Raw genomic sequence first — 22,074 nt, 5'->3', positions numbered from 1 at the left:
TTAAACCTAAATTGTTCAACAGCCACAAAGAAAAGTCTCAAAAAAAACCTCTTACCTGAAATTTCCATTATTTTAACAGTAAGAGTTTATACATTTCCAAAGGAGTCCAATAAGGAAATGATTATTTTCTTCCTCCAAATTGTGGCGGGCTAAATGAGGATGCGCCTGAGTGACACGTTTCACGGGAAAATGTGGTGTGAACAACATATGAACACACTGACCACGTGGCGACGGCCCACACTCGAGAGAGAAGCTCAGAAGCTGTGATTTCTGCAGGTTGCTACGGTAACCAGTGAAACCAGGGTCACTCTCAAACAGGCATACAGTAATGACATATGAACTCCTCCCTTGCAATCCTGTGTGACGTTTATGCCAGGACTGCATATCTATATGATGGTGTTGTGAAATTAGACGTCGGATGAGCTGAGAGGAGGACACATCCTCATTGATTGACATCCCCTGTTTAGGAACAGACGCCAATCTTAAGTGGTTCATATAAAATGTATCTAAAATCTGAGGAGTTACCCATCTTTGTGCATCCAGTGCTTTCTGCCTGCGCGAGAATCTCACTAATGCACCACCATTTACATCAAAGTCTTTCAAATCTCCATGGAGTTTCTCTTGTTACGTCACACAAAATGCTGAGAAGAAACCACGGATTCGCCCGCTCCTTCATCCAGCAGCTACAGGTGGTCTCCAAGCTTTAATTTTAAGGAGCATGACATCATTTTGAATGGATTTATTAAGAAAAAGATATGACTGCTCTGAGTAAACACTTAGACTGCAGTGGCCATGTACATCTGCAGTGAGACGCTGAAAGACATTTTTGCTGAGATGGAGATGTGGCGTAGGAGGACCTCACATGGCATCAGCGGGGAGAGGCAGAGATGATGGAAAGAAGGAGGAGGCTTAATTGTAATTGATCATCAAAAACAAAATACCGTGAGGAATGATATGAAAGAAAAAGAAGGCGATAACGTGGCCAGGTGCAAAAAACACTCACCATGAATTGCACATTGTCGAAGCCGTTGGCCAGCAGGTGGTTCTCGTACTGGACCAGACCGATAGAGTCAAGCCACTGGCCCACGGACTGGAGCGGGCATCGCGGACCTATGAGGGGGTGGAGAGGCAAACGCTTCAGTAGGGAGTAACCGTCCACGCGGTAGCAGCGGCAGTCCGGTTGAGATAACTGGCACTGCCACATCATGTTGTGACGGGCAAAGTGGCTGTCGAAGGAGCCTGCCATGCTTCCGAGGAGTCTTTGAGCAAGGAGGCGGGATTGGGGTTAAGAGGGGAGGGGTTAGGGGGGGGACAGGTGAGGAGAAATCGCAGAGAGGATAGCTAGACTAAACGCATGGTGAAGAGAAAAGAGTCCAGCAGGGAAGAGCTGCAAGGTGCAATTGTGCAATAGAGACTCCACAGAAAGGGGGGGGAACCAGCCTAAGTTGTATCCAAAAGCGCTGCTCTTGTCCGGGGGGTGGAAAAAATCCCCCCTCAATGCTCTGAGTGAAACCGGGAGGTATAAGATCCACAAGCCGCTCACTGTGTTGTCGGCGTGCAGCAGCTGCTTTCCTTTTCAGCTGTTGCGCCCGCTTGGCTGCTCCCTCGAGTGTGTGTGAGGCAGTGAGAGGGAGAGAGAGAGAGAGAGAGAGAGACAGACATGCATGCGCGGTAGTTTCTCTTTATCAACTACTCCCACTCTCATCTGTATGCTCCTGCAGCCTCCCTCCCTCCCCCCCACCCCCCTTCACTCTCCCTCGCTCTCTCTCTCCAGTGCGCATCCCCTCTCGCTTGTCCACTCCTCTCTCTCCCTCTCTCTCACTCTCCCCGTGTCTGCCTCCCGTGTGGTGTGGATCTTCACCCTGCTCTACATATATCTGGCGCGCTCCACTGATAATAGACATCACAACAGCAGTGGCTTCTTTGTCTGCGAGCCGAGCTCCCTCCCACTTGCACACGCGCCACAGCGAGCGCGCGCGCACACGCTCACCAGGCGCCGCGGCTCGGTTTGCGCGCGAGTCCGAGCGTCTTTGGGCTCCGAGCGGACGGATGTCTCTCTGTGGTAACCATGGTTAACAGAGGCGTTTGCGCTCACCAATGAAACAAGACATGGGAGAGCTGTGGGGGGGTGGGGGGGATGTGGGCGTGATGGTGAGAGCGGTATTGCGAGATGCACAGGCAAGCAGATGAAATTATGAAGTGAACATAGATAAACACATATATGCCGCAAAATGTATACACACCTTTTTCTTTCAATATTTAGAATTCATTTAAAACATGTTGAGGAGATGATTGCAGGAGAAGGGTGTGTGCCATTTCACTTCGAGGTATGCAAAGGAGAGTTTAACCAGTAACATATGCATCGACGGAAATTCTATTCATGTCAAGGGGGAAATGAAAATGACACTATGTATTCCAGGATGTATACTATTATATGGTCAATTTCAGTGTCACTCAAAATGTACTGTATATCCATGCATTTACCTGAAGTGTCTTCCTTCATGTCCAGCCCGCTGCCGATCCCAGCTCCAATAGAGCTCATGATTTTGTCAATCTAAAACAAAAGGGGGAAAGGAGCAGTTAGACAGGTCTACATGCGCGAGAGAAAGACACTTCTGGTAATAAGGCGAACCCCTATTTCGGGATCCAAGTGTCACGAAACATGATCATTACGGGATGCTGAATGTCAGTCATCCCCCTGTGAATTGAAAAAGCAGACGTTTTAGTGGAAGCGCTGACAGGACAATGGATGAGAAAAATGGTTTGGACAGAGTTTCAAGTGCACTCATTAAGCTTGGTTGTGAAGAAGGGGAACAGCCACCCCTGACCAGACTTGCTCCATCCATTTTGATATAAAACAGCGCGAGTCAGATATCTGGTTGTTTCTCGAATGTGAGCTCTGACAAATGTAAACAGGGCTGATAATGCGATGAACGATAACGATGGACTTTGTTTTGGAACGAAAAAGACAAAGGCTCTTGTTGACAGAGTGCATAATGGTACCTTCAATCAGTATAAAGTCTGATAAGTTCTGCTCCAGCACACTGACAGATTATTAAAGTGACTTATTAAAAATGTCCTTATCACCGTCTCCTATAGAAGTAGAGCAGCAGCTTGTGGTGAATTTGGAAATAATAATGGCACCAGTCGTATACCTGGAAATGGATTCAGTTTAATAATAATTTAAGACGGGTTAACAGGAGCTGAACATTTAATACACGTGAGTAAAAAAGACTACAGACACAAAGACATCACTGCGCAGCAAGATTTTAGTTACTCAATCAACACAAAAAGCTTGAATGTTTTTGATAGTTACTAATGAAAGAATAAAAGACTGCAAGCTGCTGACAAAAGAAAGGAAAGGAGAGGACTTTATTTGTGTAGCGCCTTTCACAGACATGGTGACGATATAATTAACAATGGACAGCTTTACACCTATTGAGAAGATTAATTCAGTGATATTATACATATATATATATTTTTCACGGTATACTCATTTCCTTGCAAATATGATCTACTGAAGCAGTTTACATCCTTCATTTCATTTGACTTTTTAAAGGGATATTTCAGGATTTTTGACATTTTCTAGTTATCCAGAGTGTTGATTTCTGGATATTTTTTTGGTAATTCAATTCAATTCAATTCCTTATGTTTGAAGAGTTCTGTGGTGCTAGGCTAGTGCCTGTCTATGGCAACTAGTAGCCTGAATTAAAAAGAGTCTGACCCAAGCACAGTGCACCTGAGGCAAATCACTTATAACACCAGACTACCGATATAAATGTCTGTGTTGACAGAATAATTTTTTAAACGTAACCATTTTGCATTTAAAAGAACTTATATTTGAGCGGCATCAGCTTCCTGGTTGTAAGCTACGCAGCGGCGGAGTGATCTGCTAGGTTACTGGATCTACAGTAGAAGAGGTTTTTCATGCAGGCTACTAGTTACCATAGACATGCGCTAGCCTAGCACTAGCCTAGCACCACCAAACTCGTCAAATATAAGGACTGCATGAATAAAAAAATGTTAAAAAAAATCTCCAGAAATCAGCAACACTCTGGATAACTAGGAAATGAGGCCCTATGTCAGAAATCTTGAAATATCCCTTTAAGCACCTGTGCCCCGTGTTCTACAGTCAGTTTTGAGTGGAAGAGGAAACCGCAGTCCAAGAGGAAACCTATGAACCCAGGACCTTCTAGCTGTGAAACACTAGCGCTCACCGCTGCACCACCGTGCTGACTAGGTATATACTGCTACAACGAGGAGGATTGGACATTCTTATTATCACTGACTGTTTCCATGTGTCCCTGGTGAATTACTGTTGCCGCATAGAGCAACTTTGTTATTCAACATCCTGCATGCCCATATATCACTCCAAGATTTCCCTGAAGCCATCTTATCTCATCCCCAAATGGCATGCAATTTAACAAGAAAGGTCACCTTAATTGCAGAGAACTCCTTCATTACCAACGGAAACATGTACTGTGTTAGAGAAAGGCAACCGTAATGAATGCGTGAATGCAAATGAAGACTGTCCAGTAGCTCCCAGTACTGACCTACTTATTTAAATACATGAAATCTAATTATGCATATTTCATAATTGTTCTTGATTACACAAAAACATCGCTTTATATAACAGAAAAAAACAATATGCAAAAAAACACTTCAGTTTGTGGGTGCAATTCAGCATAAATGATTCGAACAGAAGCAAATTTGTCTATAGCTCAAATGCTTAAAAGATCAGAAATGATTTAAAAGAGACGCCTCAGGCACAAACAGAGCAAGATAAACACCAACACAAGGCCGTTCACCTCTGCTCACTGGAGTTATGCATCAAACGAGGATGATATGAGTTTAATGCATCCCCAGGTCATTTAATAAATTGCGATTGAAAAATATTCTACAAAGATCACTGGATTTTTCTACAATAGAGCCTTGGCAACATGACACTGGCTAAAGGTTAGATTAATATTCCCAAAGCTTATCTGCAAAACGAATGCATTGAAAAAAGTTCAGTATGAGAACTGTATATGTTCAGCTTCACCACTTTGCAAGCATTTGTTTCGCTAAAAGAGAGCGTACCTCTTCCCACTCGGCTGTAAAGGAGGGCGTCCTCTCCAGTTTTCCCCTCGGAGTGGTGCCTTCTCCTGGGCTTGCGCTCTCCGGACCCTGACCTCGAGTGTCAGACCCCCAACTGTGCTCCTCCTTGACAAGACACCACAACCATGTGTAAGTCAATACAACAGAATAGATACAAAGTCAGCCAAATATTCTAACCTTAAAAGGAACAGGCCACTGTTTTTCCACTGATATGTTCTCACCTGAGCTTAAATGAGGTGATGCGTACCTGTCTGGTCGTTGTGAGTGCGTTAAAAATGGTAAAATTATCTAATTTCCTCCCCCTAAATGTTCCAACAATGTCCTAAGGTGTAAAATGAGCCCAGACCTGTTCACCACAACTGCCTCTAAAATCCTGCACTGTCATTCAAAAAGGTGTCACTTCGGGTCCGAATTGCCGTCATGCACGAGCTTAATATAGAAGGTGCAGCTACACGTGTGACTTGAGGTGGCAGTAGTGAGTATAAAATGGCTAACTTGCATCTAGCCCCTTTAAATAGGGAAAACATGGGAGAGCTTGGTCGCTCCTAACTTCACCCCCGTTTGGCCCCATAGAGTAGAGGAGGAGAGGCTAAATCCAACAAAATCTTTGGTCTTTTTGCGTGACTGAGCGCACGCACAAAGACCAGACAGGTAAAAATCAACTCGTCTAAGCTCAGGTAAGAACATATCACAGTATGGAAAAAACGTGGCCTGTTCCTTTAAAGAGACAAGAAATGTCCCCATTTCTTTCACTTTGATCCATTATGAAGAGTTTTTCATCAAACAGACTATGAATCAAGCTTATGATTTATTTAACAAGCAATAAGTTTATGTTTATTCAAAGGCACTTGGTGAGCTGTACTGTGGCCCAGATCATCGGGTTGCCTAATTGGCTGGTTGGTTTATTTCCTGTGTTTGAACTGCAAGTACATTGATGATAATATGCTTGCAAAGTAAAAAAGCACTACTTCTACGACCATGTTGGTGCTGAGTCAAGTTATTTTCTTATCTTCTATTTGTCAACAAGCTTTTTTATATTTTTTATGCATATTTGGGCTTGAGGCTTGCACCATGTTTAAATGCCATAACAATCAGACTATGTTTGGAAATGTCAAAGGGGGTACTATGCAAAAACAACTTTCTAGAGGTGTTGTCCATGTTACAATCTTTTATTCGCGGTTTATTGAAAAAACTGTGCAAAGGGGAGCAAGAGATGGGGGAGGGGCTTATATTAGCTCGCTCAGAGAACCAGGAAGTTAAAATACTGCAATATGGCATTTTCTAACCAACAAAGTGTAAGTGATACTTTGCCATTATCAAACGGAGAAAGTATAATACCCCTCTTTAAGGCAACCTAAGCTGACTATGACAAAAAGTCTTACCTGTATGGGAGACACCGTGGCTAAATTGGAATCAGATTTGGACAGAGATTTGGACAGTTGCAGGTCAAGCACACTGCGGGGCATGGACCGCATCCTCCCTAAGGTGCAGGTCCCAGAGGCCAGTGTCTCAGATAACTCTCCGTTCTGATTAGACCAATACGAGGGTGGGCGGTCCAGCGTTGCCCAGCCCCGAGTGGAGTCAGCTTGTTCACAGTTTTTGGGACGAGCCTGTTCCTGGTTGACTCGCGTGTGAAAGATAGTCCTGTACACCACCTGAGGCTTCTGGGGCTCACTAGCACCTGCTTGTTGGGATGTCTCACTGTCAGTCCTGGGAAAAATGGGGCCGCCTCCAATTACAATACTGAAGTTGGGGGTCTGAAGGAAGGTGCTCTGGACGTCTGGAGAGGTGTATTTGCGAGGTTTGTGGTTGTACAGGTGGAAAGGCGTATCCGGGGTCTCACAGGCTGGAGATGATCCATGGAGAAGTCCGGCAAACTCCTCCGGGATGTGGCTCTTGCGGTGTTCCTCTAGCAGAGTGGACGGGGGCGGAGCAGAGGCAGAGAGGTCTTCTGGAACGAAAGCACAGAAAAACTCATTAGGTTTACATCATGATGAGAAGTGGAAAGACGTTTGGATTGTCTTCGGCCACATTTATCCTACACCACACAAGCTACAATCTACTTCGAACAGAATTGAATTATTTACCAATTAACAATAATGTTGAGATGCCTGTTACCAAGACCGAGGCACTGTGTCTTTGAAAAAACTATATGCCTTGGAGGTGCAACTAAAAGAACTCCAGCAAAAGGCAACATGCCATTGTCTGGACTTTAGAATCAGAGCATGTGTGCATAAACTCATCAGAGCAGAGAGTCTGTACTGAGTAATTGCTTTGAAAGCCCACACAGAGTCTCTGTTCAGTGGAGTGAAAAGAGGGTGATTGAAAACCTCTTCCAAATGTTTGTGCAAATAATGAAGATTTGTGTTCTACACCGCTGGTGGGTGAGTAATGTGTCTTTCAGTTTGTATTTACTCAGAAAAGGTCAAAAAAAGACATCTGACATGTCATAGACTGAAAACAAACAAATGTATAGGATTCGAAGATTGCTTTTGAACATGTATTAGTGCGACTGAAATTCACTTAAAAAAATCATACTTCCTAAGAAAATCATGATTAATCTGACAGTGAGTGGCATGATTAAATCAATAGAACACACCCATTTGGCCCAATTAAATGTATTCATTGGTAGATCCAAGGGACCCTGCTTTTCTTCACACACATGCAGCTTGGTGAATGAATTGATTCCTGCCAGTTAAAGATTGTGTAAGGCCATGTAAACAGTCTCATCACTGATATGTATCTGAGCCACACTGGCTGTTCACACAAGACATTTCCAAGAAGAAAACTACTTTCCTAACCATAATCTAAGATGGCATGGATAAATACAGTACCTATTCTCACTGACACAACTAGTTGTATTTTATTTGACCTTTATTTAACCACGAAAGTCCCACTGAGATTAGGAATCTCATTTCCAGGGGAGCTTCAGAGGGGAACTTATTATACATATGTTTAGTAGAAGGGGAAGCCGGAGTACCCGGAGGAAACCTACACAAACACGGGGAAAACATGCAAACTCCAACTCAGAAAGCCCTGTCCAGGGATTGAACCAGGAACCTTCTATAGATAGATCGGCATCGCGTCATAGAAGGGGGCGTGGCCTCGCCAAGGGGGAAAACAGAATCTTCTGGGAAACACAATTTGTCACTCTTTTTAACCATTTTCTGCCAAAATAAACTTATTTATCACATACAAATTAACCCAAGTATAAATCGGGTCCAGATGGATGTTTATTCACAGCAGATTGTTCAGTAGAAGCGGAAAAAACAGCAGTTTTAGCACTAGCACGATGCCATCATGAAGCCTCACGTTAGCATTCTCCATTACTTATGTAATCATGGGCTGTTGAACCACTTTGCTCCTCCCCATGTCTTTGTATCTTTATTTAGTAGAAAACTATATTCATATTTCAGCGTTTGTCAAAGTAGATTTTGAATAATTAGAGAAAGTTTCGATTTTTCTCCAAATTGTTTTCCCCCTTAACTGTTTTCAAACATGACCATATATGGGCAATTCCAGAGATGCCGTCTGTCTATAAAAAGAAAATGTTACTCTTCCCACCGTGAGTAAATCTTTAAAGGCCCTTTACCTGATTTTTTTTTAATAACAAACAATGAAAGAGGAAGCCACAGAATTCTAATGCTGGTTGTAATCTAAACTCATTCCTAACTTTCCTAACATACTGTATTTGCAGCATCCCAATTCTTCACAGGGACGACTTTATAGGCACATTTCACAGCTAGCACGGTCACTTTTACAGAAGTGTTAGAAATCTAGCTTGCAAGTTCAGACAATTGTTCCAAATGCTTCATAATTAGATGCACAGTGTTTTTCCCACAGGTTTAGGTAAAGGTGCTTTATTTGTCATTATACATCAATACACTACAATGCCAGCCACATAAAAGCAATAACATCAGCAGCTTTTTACCATCTAAAAAACATTGCTAAGATCAGAGGAATAGTGTCAAAACCAAACTTAGAGAGATTTATCCATGCATTTGTCTCCAACAGGTTAGACTACTGTAACGGCCTGCTCACTGTTAGAGCTGCAGAACATCCAGAACGCTGCTGCTCGAGTCCTGACAAGAAGCATGAAATACGACCATATTAGTCCAGTGCTTTGGTCTCTGCACTGGCTTCCTGTCACTCAGAGAATAGAATATAAAACAGCTCTGCTTGTGTACAAGTCTTTTCATGGTTTAGCGCCGAAGTACATCTCTGACATGTTACAGCCGTATGAACCATCTCGGGCCCTGAGAACTTCCGGGAGGGGTCTCCTGGTGGTTCCCAGAGTCAATAATGAACACGGTGCGGCTGCGTTTCAGTTTCATACAGCTAAAATCTGGAACAGTTTTCACGAGGATGTGAGACAGGCCTCAACTCTGACAAAGTTCAAATCCTGGCTGAAAACAGTTCTTTTTGCCCATGTATATGACAACTGAAAGTATTTTATCTGCACTCTTGCCTTTTACTGTAATTAATGAATTTTATGTTGATGTTTTATTGATTTTATCTGTTTTCTTGTAATTTTATGCAACTGTGAAGCACTTTGAATTGCCATGTGTATGAATTGTGCTCTACAAATAAACTTGCCTTGCCTACTCAGTATTACGTAGCATTGAACTTTTTTACTCTTTTCCTTGAGTAATTATTTTGGAAGTAAAGTTACTCTTACTTCTTTTAGCAACTCTACCCACCTCTGCTGGCAGCACAAAACATGACAAAAACCACAACAGACTTGCCCTGGGAAACAAAGGTTTTGGCTTATGCCTTATGTCAATTTGACCAAAATAGTGACTCCAATTGAGATTAGGGGTAAAATAGGATTATTTTTTTGTCAGAGGATAAGTCCATAATGATGGCAACACTACAAGACATGTTCTCTAGTTTTAAGAGCACCTCTCAAAATTAACAGCCTAAGGTAGTGAGTATTGAGTCATCCGCTGGTGTCATAAAGACTAAGATTTTCATTAAGGCCTACACAAGCAGAGAGTGCTTTAAGCATGACTAATCCCCACCCATTAAAGGATGAACTTGAATATGCAGCTCTAAAGCATTGCAGCAAACCACCCTTCGAGTTCATATTCTTATTCACAATCAGATTTTGTTGAAATTTCCCTCAAAATGAGCACTTGTATCAAAATAAACTTTTAAGCGCTGATAAACCAATCAAAAGTGGTCGTGTTTTAGATGTTTTAATTATCAGCATTAAACCCCTGTCCTTGGAACTTGGCAGCGTACACTCTAAGCTAACACAAAAAAGCATTTCAGTGGATTATATAAAGCCTATGGTTCTTTTAGGTCCTGCAGGCATCATTGTACCTCCACAATAGTCCAACAAATGCTGTTTATATAAAGTGGTGAATCCTCTCAGTTCATTTCGTCCGCAATTACAAATCTCTCTCTTTCTCTCTGTGCTTCTTTTCTTTATCAAAGTGAGGATTGCTGGCAACAGGTAAGCCTTTTTGTTGCCTTGGTAACACAGACCCAGTGCTGGCATCTCCTCGAGTTTTAGGAGTGTCTTTGGCCTTTGCTGTGAGAGTGGATGTCAGACGCACAGAGCACAGCCTGCATGTGGGACGGCGATGAATTGCTTGAGTGGAAGAATGATGAAAATATATTTATATATTGTACAGAACGATTTCATGTCAATTTCGATGAAGAGCTTCAAGGCTTCGACACATTTTTGTCAATTGGACAATATAAATCCAAAATTAGTTTAAAGCCATATTGTGTAGATGACATTTCAACAAACTAAAAAAAAACAAGCATTTATTTCACTATGTGTGTGTTTTGATGAGACGGGACCTGACGGGACGGCCCCATCTTCATGAACGCTTTGCTTTGACCTCAAGAAATGTAAAAACAGAAGCTCCTCTTTCAAAAGCTTTATCTGGATAACACAGTGCAATAACAGTATTGTGTCCAAGCATTAGGAGCAGGTTTGTTTATGTTCGTCCGACAGATAAGTTACTGATGGGCGAGAAACCTTACGACACTTTAATGCTTTCCTTACAAAAGTCTTGCTTAAGATTCGGAGCTTCGACTGGAGCTTCGACACAATCAAATTGATGTGCGCAATAGACGTTTTAAAGGAACAGGCCACCATTGTTCCATTCTGAGAAATGTTCTTACCTGAGCATAGATAAGTTGATGCATACCTGTAAGATGTTGTAAGCAGTAAAGTGAAGATTACTGCGCGGACGTCCAAGTGCTCCTAAGGTGTGATTACGCCTCACAATAAAGTTCCCCTTTTTATCCGCTTAGAATATCCACATGTTTAATTTTGTGTAACTATACTTGGATCGTGCAACTACTCACGTTACTGTTCTTCAAATAGGGAAAACGTGGAAGAGCTTGGTCGCATCGAACTTCACCCCATTTGGCCCCATAGAGGAGAAGAGGAGAGGCTAAATGCTATCATCATCTTTGGTCTTTTTGCATGACTGAGCGCACGCATAAAGACCAGACAGGTACGCATCAACAAGTCTAAGAAAAACGGTGACCTTTAAACAGACGTATGGTGGTTTGCTTGATTTTATTGCACACAAAAAATGATACAATGAATGATAAGATCAATCATATGCCAATAAATAAGAGTATTTTTCTTGCAACGTGGTTCTGTGCTCCATGGAGCTCCAATGGGTGGGGCTGACACCTGCTGCTTGGCCGCTCCGAAGCAGGACATCCCTTAGAGATATCTTTATTTCATTCAGTCAGAGTTAATTTAGCTGACTGTTTGCTGAATTTGCTGTAGCTTGCTCTGCTTATGTTGTGCTCCATACGTGCCAGGCGCAGGAAACTTTGCACCAAATTGGGTTTAATGGGAAAATGGGGGGAAAGCCGCACATTTATGTATCACTTTTGGTTTACATCACCGAAGTAAGAACCAAAAAACATCAGTGGTTTCGCACCTCATCGCTCAAAGCTGTCAAACCAAGGCTACACACTGAGACTCACACTGAGCCAATGAGCCGCTTTGACACACTCCACCACGACTCAAGGAGTGAAATCCAAAGACCGCAAGACTTAAGTCATGTGACCAGATGCAGGAATTTAAAGCAATCTGCTTCAGGAAGAGCAATACAAGCTCTGGTATTTTTGCCCATCACTAAAAAATATCCCAGAAACCGATGTAACCTAGTTTTAACTCAAGACAAAGAATAAAAGGAAGCAGTTACAATATTGACAACCACTATATAAACTATAAAAACAATACTGTCCCTGAGAACGTTGCCTCAAGTTACATAGTTCATCCATTTCAAAGGGAGAGGCTAGGCTGCGCTGTCAATGCTGGTTTCTCCTGTCTTAGAGAAGTGGGATGAAGGGTCTTACCTGAGTGTCCAATACGTCACACAATAGACTAAAAGAAACACCACTCAGTCGGCTTAGGTTCAGATTCAACCGAGCAGCCTTCGATTGACAGTATTCAGGGAACTGTCAGACCGATTGTGAAATAACATTATTAACACATGCAGCATGCCTCCCTCTTCTTGCAAAACTGGTAGCAGAAAACACACACAAACAGTCAAGTCGAGGCATGCTGCAGCTCAGTGACTGATTTGAAATGCAGTGTCGATCTCAATGCAAAAGTACGCATTAGTTTGTGCCTAAGCTTAGACAGTCAACACTGGCCAGCATCATGTTTCTTTACTGACTGCAGAGGTAGTGTTGTATATGTCTCTAGGTAAATTGTTCTAAGAAGAAAAGCTGTCAAATCCACCTACACCACACTAAGAGAAAGAGGAGGTGGGAGGTGAGAGAGAAACACATGTGAAATACAGTCTACTCAATGCACCTAAACAGAAAGTTTATTTATAGATTTAGTGTATGTTCTGGGTGACTGGGAAACCCACTGGCTCCAGCAGGGGAAACACAAACGCTGCACCATTTTAATCAATACTGCAAACATTATTTCTGCAGGTTGCATGAATGTCGGAAGGATTTTTGTGTGGAACATTTGTGAGTGCAGGGATCCCCAGTGCTCATTACAAAATGGTAAATGGTCTCAACTTGTATAGCGCTTTTCCACCTACATTAGGCACTCAAAGCGCTATACAGCAAGGATCCACTCACCCATTCATACTCTCATTCATACACCAATGCACGCAGACTCTGTGGTCCAATGGTGTGCCAGAAAATAGTAAAACTCTTTTTTACAATCGAAATGCTCCAAAAAATTCCAAAAGAAGAAAATGTTGTCACAGAAAAAAAGGTCACACACTCTTAATATTTAGCTGGACTGCCTTTAGCTTTGATTAACAGGACTATACAGAGTTTAAAAATGTTAAAAGCATGTATTTTCATCCCCTACATCAGGGGTGTCCAAACTTTTTTCATGGGGGGCCGCATACTGAAGCGTACACAGGGTGAAGGGCCATAGATCGGTGGTTAGTGCCGCAAACCCTTTGACTAGCAGAGGTTTAAATTGCGCCCCACCTTTATTTATGCTCAAAACCTTCATGCCAGCTCTGTCTCACAGTAAAAGGTTAGTTGTTTGGTTAGAATTCTGTAGAATTATTACATTTCAAATAAAAAGGACTATCTCTGATGATGTGTCCCGATTCTGCAAGAAGGCAGAGGGCCACCAAAAATTGGTCTGAGGGCCGCATTTGGCCCCCGGACCGCACTTTGGACACCCCTGCCCTACATGTTCCAGCGATGTCTTAATGTGTAGAATGAGCTCCGACCTGTTCACCACAACTGCCTCTAAAATCCTGCCCTGTCACTCAAAAAGTTGTTAATTCGGGTCCATCATGCACAAGCTAAATATATAAGCTGCAGTTACGTGCAAGACCTGAGGTGGCAGTAGTGAGTATAAAATGACCAACTCTCATCTCGTCCCTTTGACACAAAATGCCAATCAACGCCAGTTGGAGATGGCCAGCTCCAGCATATTAAGGCACGTTACAACAAGACACAACAAAAAATCGACAAAAAATCGACAAAAAAGTGATGAGGTGGCAACAATGCAAAGAAAAATGGTAGATCAGATTGCAGTTCTTACCTTTTAGATTTGGGTAAAATCAAACTGATGAAAATGTAAACCCATATTTAGTTCGTAGTTCTGTTTATGAGTCCTTAGAGGCTTCAGTCACCGTAAATGACCACAGTCCATCAGTAGAGGTGTTGCGTTCACACACGGAGCTCCATATACAGTGGGGAAAAAAAGGATTTGGCCAAAATTCAATAGAAAGTCTACGGGGAACTGACCAAATACTTTTTTTCCCCCACTGTACATGTGCAGTGATGGGAAGAACAACACAAAAAGGCGAATCAAAGGCAGAGGAAAAGGCAGGCGGCAGTGATGACCCTCCTTGACCAAAGTCTACAGCTATATTATAAAAAGGCGCATGTCACTACGAGTATAACTTACTAGAATATTATCACTAAATGGGACCATGCCACAAACCTGAGCGGGACATTTGCATGAGTCTTTGACAGCGAAGTGCGAGTCAACTAAAGCCACTCAGCGACGAGCATGGCCGTATACGAATGCTTTCATCCCAGAGACGAAATGTGTTGCGTATGAAGTCCGCGATGGAAGTACATGACAACCGCGTGTGTTGTTTGTTTGTATCCGCTTTCCAGCCCTATAAGCTTCTGCAATGTCAAAAGATTCAGTGTGCATTCATTTTTCGCCAAGATCTTGTATTGATGATGGGAGAGTGTGACCACAGCGTAAAGCTTTCACCAGCACATCCCAAAAATTGTCAGTGGGGTTGAGATCTGGACTCTAAGCCGACCAATCCATGTGCAAAAATGAATGTGTCAGGCTCCCTGAACGACTCTTTCGCAATGTGAGCCAGATGAATCCTGGCAAATAATTATTAAAATATCACTGCAAATGTTCGAATAAAAAACATTATATTTTTCGATGGGTTATTTTTGGGCTAACGTTATTGGTGTGAATGTGGATCATAGATTAGCCCACCATGCGCCACTGCAGCAACCCCAGATCATAAGAGTATGTGGTAAGTACATATGCCTATAGATGTATCAGTATCATAAAATAAGGAGATTCGTCATGTGCAGGAGAGAATCTGATAATAGTGTGATGAGAGAGGCATGTTTTCCGTGGTGATATCTGCAGTGCCCTTGTGCAAAGGTAACAGGGAATACGACGAGAGCACCGTTAAGAAGGTAGTCTGACAGAGTGGGAAAAAAGAGTTGAAGTGAAGAGGCGAATGAGTTATGGAGAGGAAAACAGCAGACATACAGTGGAAGCGATGCAGAGGGGTGACGAACGACAGTGGCCCTGGCTGAGATTGAGAGGGCGTAAGGAGTTCATAACAGCTAATGACATTCAGAAAGAGACATACAGACAGAGGTAAGTGAGCCGGACGAGAAATGGTCATGCTGTAGACTGAACGATTTATAAGACACATAAAGTCTAATAAGCCTGAGTTTACGGTATTAGCAGGTTATACAGTCCTCTCGGAGATGCAATCCTTCAGCTGTGCAGAGGCAATATACTTGGCACTGCGTAAATAAATCACGCTAACAAAAAATATTATTATTTTTTCCTTAGGCCTGGGCCTGTGTTATAAAGAAGATTTGAAAGTAAATGCAAAACGTCAAAGATAAACTAAGGATAAAAATGTGATATCAAGATACAGACTGAACATATCAACTGTCGAAAACATTCACATTTACAGAAAGGAGGTTTTCCTAAGTTACTGACAAATCAAACTATAATAATAACTGTTGCAACTATACATTTATCGTGTGTGTAGCAGCACAGGAACTGAGTGGAGAAGATCCAGTTGTAAGATAAATGGAGCGCTCCTACGTGTGTGACCCAGTAGCCTGTCGCTAATATAAATAAAGCTTTCAGAATTTGGAAAATGGTAAATGGCTCATTTATGCGCTTCTCTACCTTCATCAGGCCCAAAGTGCTTTACAGCAAGGATCCAGTCACCCATTCACACTCTCATTCGTACACCAATGTACGCAGACACTGGTGGCCAGGTGGGTATAGTGTCTTGCCCAACAACAGTGGGCATCTTCAGGAGCTGGGATCCGAACCCCTGGCCTTCCGATCATGAGACGACCAGCTCTATCAACTACGCCACGTCGCCCCAAGATAAGGTCTGTTCAGTCTCCGTCTCTCATGGTGCTGCGCTGACTGTTATTAAAAACTACAGAGCAATATTGCAGCTGTCACTCACACCTGAGATGAAAGTCCTATTTCCTTCGCACCACAGGCCAAAAAAATCATTATCAGCCCACAGTGAACTAATGCTAATGCTGAAGTAGTGTGGACTCCAATTGATGGATTGGATTGATGATGATGACGGTCACATATAGTCAGAAATAATGAACTCAAACACATCTTTATCATTATCTTGGTTTGAGAATGCAATGTTGACCTAAAATGGGTTTAAAAAAAACACAACATACAGGTAGCTGCTTTAAAAAAATAAAATAGACTAAATAAAGCATTTCCTGGTCACTTTAGGCTGCAGGAGCAGCATACAGGAGGAGCAATGAAAGCTACCGCCACTACAGAGTTTGGGAATGTGACATCATATCGCTAAGCATTATGGGATTAGCAGCAATTGTAAAAAAAATTGAGATTTTTTTAGTTTAAATACTGGAGTTATTGTCCACACTAAAACACTTGGACACCACAGTAAGGTAGATATATTTACCAGCAGTAACTCAGCAGCTAACAGAGTTATTCCACGGCTATTTGCTCCACTTTTTATACTGTTTTTAGCTCATGTTACTCAATGGAAATGTATGCTGACAGCTGCAAAGATGGCGGATCTCCACGGTAACTATGCAATTTTCCGAACTCTATTAGCCGCCCAGATTCAAAGATGGCACAACTCCAGCTGTTGTTACCTTTGTGACATTGTAACATGTTCAGACCAATGGTCGCTGGTTGCACAGCTTAGTGACCGCGACGCCATGGGCCGCCATTGCTGCAGTACCTCCATATACGGGCGGCAAAACAAGCTAGTTTTTCATTAGAAAACATTGCACTTTATACACGTTCTAAGGAACTGTAAAGCCTGGGTTCTAATTTTTAAAAACTTTCTACAGCTAGATATTACTCCTGTGATAACGCTGGGTTAGTCACAATTAAAGAAAGCAGGCTGGTTTCCATAAGGAACATTTTAGAAATCTTGTATGCTAATGAGGGCCGGACTTTGATTGACAGGCCGTTAGCATTAGAGCTAATGGTGCGGGCACAGGCTACGAGGGCCAAGTCTACAGTGAAGATCCCGCCTTTATGCCCTCTTTAGGACCATGCTCCGTCAGAGCAGGGTAGGAGGAGTCTATAAATCCGCCATGATATCCCTTTCGAACGTGGTCATTATGGTAAACGGGGAGGAGTGAGCTGAAGCTGTCTATTAATTCTACAGTCTATGGTTAAGACCCCCAAAAGATGTTGAGGTTCTTTAGAAGTGGCACCGCTATACTTAAAGATATGGATCTTTGCAGAGGAGTAAAGATTATGGATGGGGCTTGCAGGTTTAAACTGTGATACATGGCAGACACAGACGGCAACTTGGACGTAAAGGAAGCTGGGATGACAGAGGGTGATGCAGCTGCATTATGTGTTGTGGAGATGCCTCATGGGAAGAAGGAGAAAAAATCTTCACTAGCCACTAGCGAAACTGACCAAGTATTATGTAATATAAAAAGCATATATCAAAGCAGCGGGAGCACACTTTACAGCTCACACGTCTAGGATTTATGAGCCTGGTCTCTGCATTGAGAATCCCCATCTTCATTCACAATTCCAGACTATATTGGACAATATTCCCAAAGAGGTTTGTCTCTCACTAAACTCATTTTACAAGACTGTCGAAGCGTGGAGTAATAGCCGTCTCTCACAGCATCATGTGTGTAAGAGACTGGGAGGAAGTGTTAAATGTGCAGAGCAAACAACTGAGTGTGTCAACTGTGTGTCAGAGCTGTGAGGAGTTGTAGCAGCTGATGTAAACCAAATATGACAGCAGCTAAAGCATGTGAAGCATGTGTACTGACAGGAGTAATAAAGATTTGCTTGGTTAGTCCAATCAAATGAAGTGTTGTGATCAATCTCATTATCTCTTTAAACATTAATGTACAATTCAATATAGATTTTCAGGGCCTGTTTTTCTTAACACTTAAGAAAAAGAAAGAAAATATGTTTTACATGTTCTGGGAATCAATATAAACTGAGCTAGTGTATGTCTATAAGTCTATATGATGAACAGGTTTTATCTTTCTTTGATTGGTACACTAGCATACAGAAAAATACTCATAGCAAAACATCTGCTGTCTGTGATTTCTCAACGTTAGAAACTGCATTTATTCAACCTCTGTGGGGACGACTGTAAAAAAAAAAGTTTTGTGCAAACGTTGGCAGACTTTAAATGAGTGCTCCCAGCAGACTGCACAGTGCACAGTGAGTGTGTGGAGGTGTGATGGTATAGAGTTTTACTGCAGAGGAGGCTAATGAAGGTAAATCAGTTGTTTTGAAAAGAGACTCGCATTTAACCAATGTACATTATTTAATCTATTGCAAATAGTCCGAAAACTAAAACGAAACAGTGAGTCCATTGCACTGTCTCCAGGTGAATTAATCTATACCTGTGCATGGAGTTTATAATGGACGTTTCACATGAGGTACTGCATAATTAATAAAGGACAACCGTGTCAGCAGGGAGCTGTGTGGAGGGCACACAGGGAGCATCTTTTTATGCTGTGTCCGACATTATATAAGACATTCTTATAGAGCATAAACATCAGTACTGCAATGGATTAGGTTAAAAATAGCCTTCTTTTATGTGGGTGCCTACGCAGGTGCTTGACACCAACATGCATCCCTGCAGGCTACACTTTTTTGTTGATTGAAAAAAGTGCAAGATTAACCAAAAGGTACTAAGAAAACCATAAAGTCTGTACACAGATGTGCAAAGGAAGGGAAGCCCTTTTATGGTCACCTCCTAGCTTCTGTATCGTCGCAAATCTGACTGCTCCTTTAAATGTTTCAGATTTTGTTGAGAGCCCCCACCTCATCTGCAGCGTTGCCCTGGATTTTCTCACCCACCCTTTCCCATCGGCATCTTTGAAATTGGTGACTCTTCTCCAGCACGCACATAGACTTTATGTATCCATCTTTCTGTGAGCCACTGGGTACCATGGCAACCATACAATGGGCTTATGAGGCTCATGTAGAGATGACTGAGATGAGAAGTGGCAACTTGAATATATCTATTTGTTTATTTGGTCGGGACAGTGCATGTTAATAAACATTCATGGGACTCATGCATGTAAACACACCACACACACATTCCATCCGTTGTCCCAAATACATGTTTTTAGTGGTAAGGGAAACCTGGATCAGAGCACCCGGAGGAAACCTAAGCAGACTTGGGGAGAATATGTAAAGTCACAGTAAGGCCACGTCCGGCTGAGGATTGGACCTGAGACCTTCTTAAGAGTGGTGCGCACTGAATGGGTGCTGCTGCCGGATGCTCTCTCATTGAATGCAATTTCTCCATCTGTGAGATCAATAAAGTACCATCTTATCTTATCTTATCTCTTGCTGTGAGGAAATCGCACTAACTGCTGCAGTTAATAATGCAGCAATTAAAGCAGAACAAAGTAACTCATGCCCCTAGAGGCCATAAGCACCACTGCAGGTGTGGTGGCATGTTGCGTTTTTTTACTCATTAATTGCCCGTTAGAGTAAATACTACGCTGACAGAAAAGACAAAGGGAGAGAGGGATATTGCACATCCAATTACACAATGGAGATATTTTCACTCAAATTTGGTTGTAAATACTGCTAAAGTGCAGCTAGGCCACAGTTAGCCCACAGTTAACCCGCAGTTGCCCGTTAACCTGCTAGCTTCTTCTTCATGATTCTATTACTGTGTATTGGGGCCTCTGCCTCGGTGGCAGGGAAAGTTGCAATTGTGGTTTTCTGGCCAGAGACACCAGGAGGAGGTGAAAGACCCCCCACAAGTGGTAACAGTAAATAAAACCTATAAAACCTTGGCTGAGCATTTGAGAAACTTCAAAATGAACTTAAGTTTAAGTATAGTCTGAACTTCAAGCCGGGTTACCCATTACTTCCTGTGTTTGAGCCATGAAGCTTGGAGGTAGTTGAGCATAAAATGTTGGCTGATACTTTAACTCATTTATGGCTCTCACAATACCTCACACAGTGCTGAAAAAAATTTGTGACAGAAAGTGTCATTACATTTTTGTGTTTAACATTTTTCATTGCTTTGCTGCTTACAAATCTGTTTCTTTGTGATCAGACACGCAGCGCAGACTGTGTTTCCTCAGAAGACGGCTCGGCATCCAGGCTCATTATGAGTATTTGAAATGGAAGTAGACCATCTCAGTTACATAAATACTGTTGACAGACATCAATTGGAATCGCAGGCCCCATTCAGTCTTGTGCATGTGATCTGTGTATGTGTGCACCTGTGACTGATAATGAGTGCTCTCCTCAAATCAAAGTCTCTTGGATCCTTTGGTCCACTGCACACACCGAGCACCACATCCTACACTCAGAGTTCTGATCTATTACGAAGAAAAGGGCCTGAAGGAAAGTAGATACATGCATAGACTTCCATTAAAATCACTATTATTGAAGTTAAAACTGCTATTTTAAAGTTTTGCATATTCTTTGGGGCCCACGGGCTTCAAATTAACGCCCTGACATCGTTTTTTTTATCTTACATGGCATGAGGACATAAGGTTCCTATTTCCCATAAGAAAGAAAAGAAACGTCAGTAAACACTCGTAAATAACATAAACAACAGCAGTCGTGCTATATTTGTGTATGGTACACATGTGTTGGAGCTTTATAAATTGTTATTTGTACAAAAATACACATTTGCAGACAAAAAAATAAATGTTAACTGCACAAATTTACCTCCGGGCACAGAATGATGTGCCAAGAAGAGGAAATGCATGTTTTGGGACAGAGGGGACTTAACATTTTTGGCTCTTTGAAGAAGAGAGTTGGATGACTCTCGAAACATCGGGCAACTATGTGAAAAAATTGAAATGTTTTCAACTTTCAATGTTGTATGTATCTACCTGGATGAGATCAACCTTTGATGGATTTACATTGTCATCTTTATACCCGAGAGAAACTCAAATAGTGGCTATTTAGTATTTCCAGAGAGAAAAGGTGCATCTCTCTCCTCCCTCCATTGTTGTTTACGTTTACGGCGTGGTCCTCAAGATGAAAACGTGGCTTGTTGCTTAGGTTACGTCACTAAACAAAACATCAAAGGAAAATGACAAAATAGTAACGCACTGTGACTTGGATATGTAATTTTGATCTGATTATTGGCTAGGAATTAGTAATGTATTAGATTACTCTTTACTGGAAAAAGCATTTACGTTACCGACCATCACTGCTCTGTGATAACAAGAACATCTAAAAAAGAAATATTACACCAGCTCTGAGGTGTTTTTGTTAGCTTTCAAACAAAGTCTCTCTTCTTAAAACAATGTCTCTGTTTATATTTTTGCTTTGATAAGACGGTTAAGGTTGATTGGCTGACAGAGAGATTGACCACACAAGGGGAAAATCAGAGGAGGTGCTGCGAAAAATCTGTCCTGACCCGTTTATTGGCCTGTTGTTGTAGTGTTTTCTCTAAAACCAGGGCTCATATGGATACATTTTATTATTTCATGACTCGTTTGGATGGGATTTTAATCTGGCAACGACAGAAATGAATTGCTGCTGCTATTACTATGGAGTTTTTAGACGTTCACGGCAATACCCAGTAAAAGCAGAAATGTTTCCTTAACGTTGTTTAACTTTTGCCATTGTCTACTGCTTAAAGATGTCGGATCAGTTGTTTTCCCCCCGTTGCGTTCGAGTTTACTGTGTTGTGTGAGGTGGCTGAGGTCAAAGACTGAAAGTAAGTGAGACCTTTGGTGAATATGTGGCTAAAACAGGCTTATATTTACTCCAGTTTGTACAGAATGAGTTACTTCTAT

The 22,074-nt window shown here is 42.1% G+C and overlaps 1 protein-coding gene across 3 annotated transcripts in view; it reads right to left on the bottom strand.

The window, feature by feature from the left end:
* anks1b (ankyrin repeat and sterile alpha motif domain containing 1B) overlaps positions 1 to 22,074 on the bottom strand; it is a 178,829-nt gene that overhangs the window by 44,784 nt on the left and 111,971 nt on the right. For all 3 annotated transcript variants that reach the window (XM_079582748.1, XM_079582745.1, XM_079582746.1), the window contains exons 14-17: positions 6,480 to 7,048; positions 5,080 to 5,202; positions 2,485 to 2,554; positions 1,004 to 1,110 (exon numbers count right to left, since the gene is read on the bottom strand). In XM_079582748.1, the coding sequence (XP_079438874.1) occupies positions 1,004 to 1,110; positions 2,485 to 2,554; positions 5,080 to 5,202; positions 6,480 to 7,048 (869 nt within the window). The remainder of the gene's footprint in view (positions 1 to 1,003; positions 1,111 to 2,484; positions 2,555 to 5,079; positions 5,203 to 6,479; positions 7,049 to 22,074) is intronic.

Source organism: Gobius niger (assembly GCF_951799975.1).
Source record: "Gobius niger genome assembly, chromosome: 2".
NCBI lineage: Eukaryota > Metazoa > Chordata > Actinopteri > Gobiiformes > Gobiidae > Gobius > Gobius niger.
Note: the sequence above shows the minus strand (reverse complement) of the source record. Positions and strands in the feature narration are given on the sequence as shown.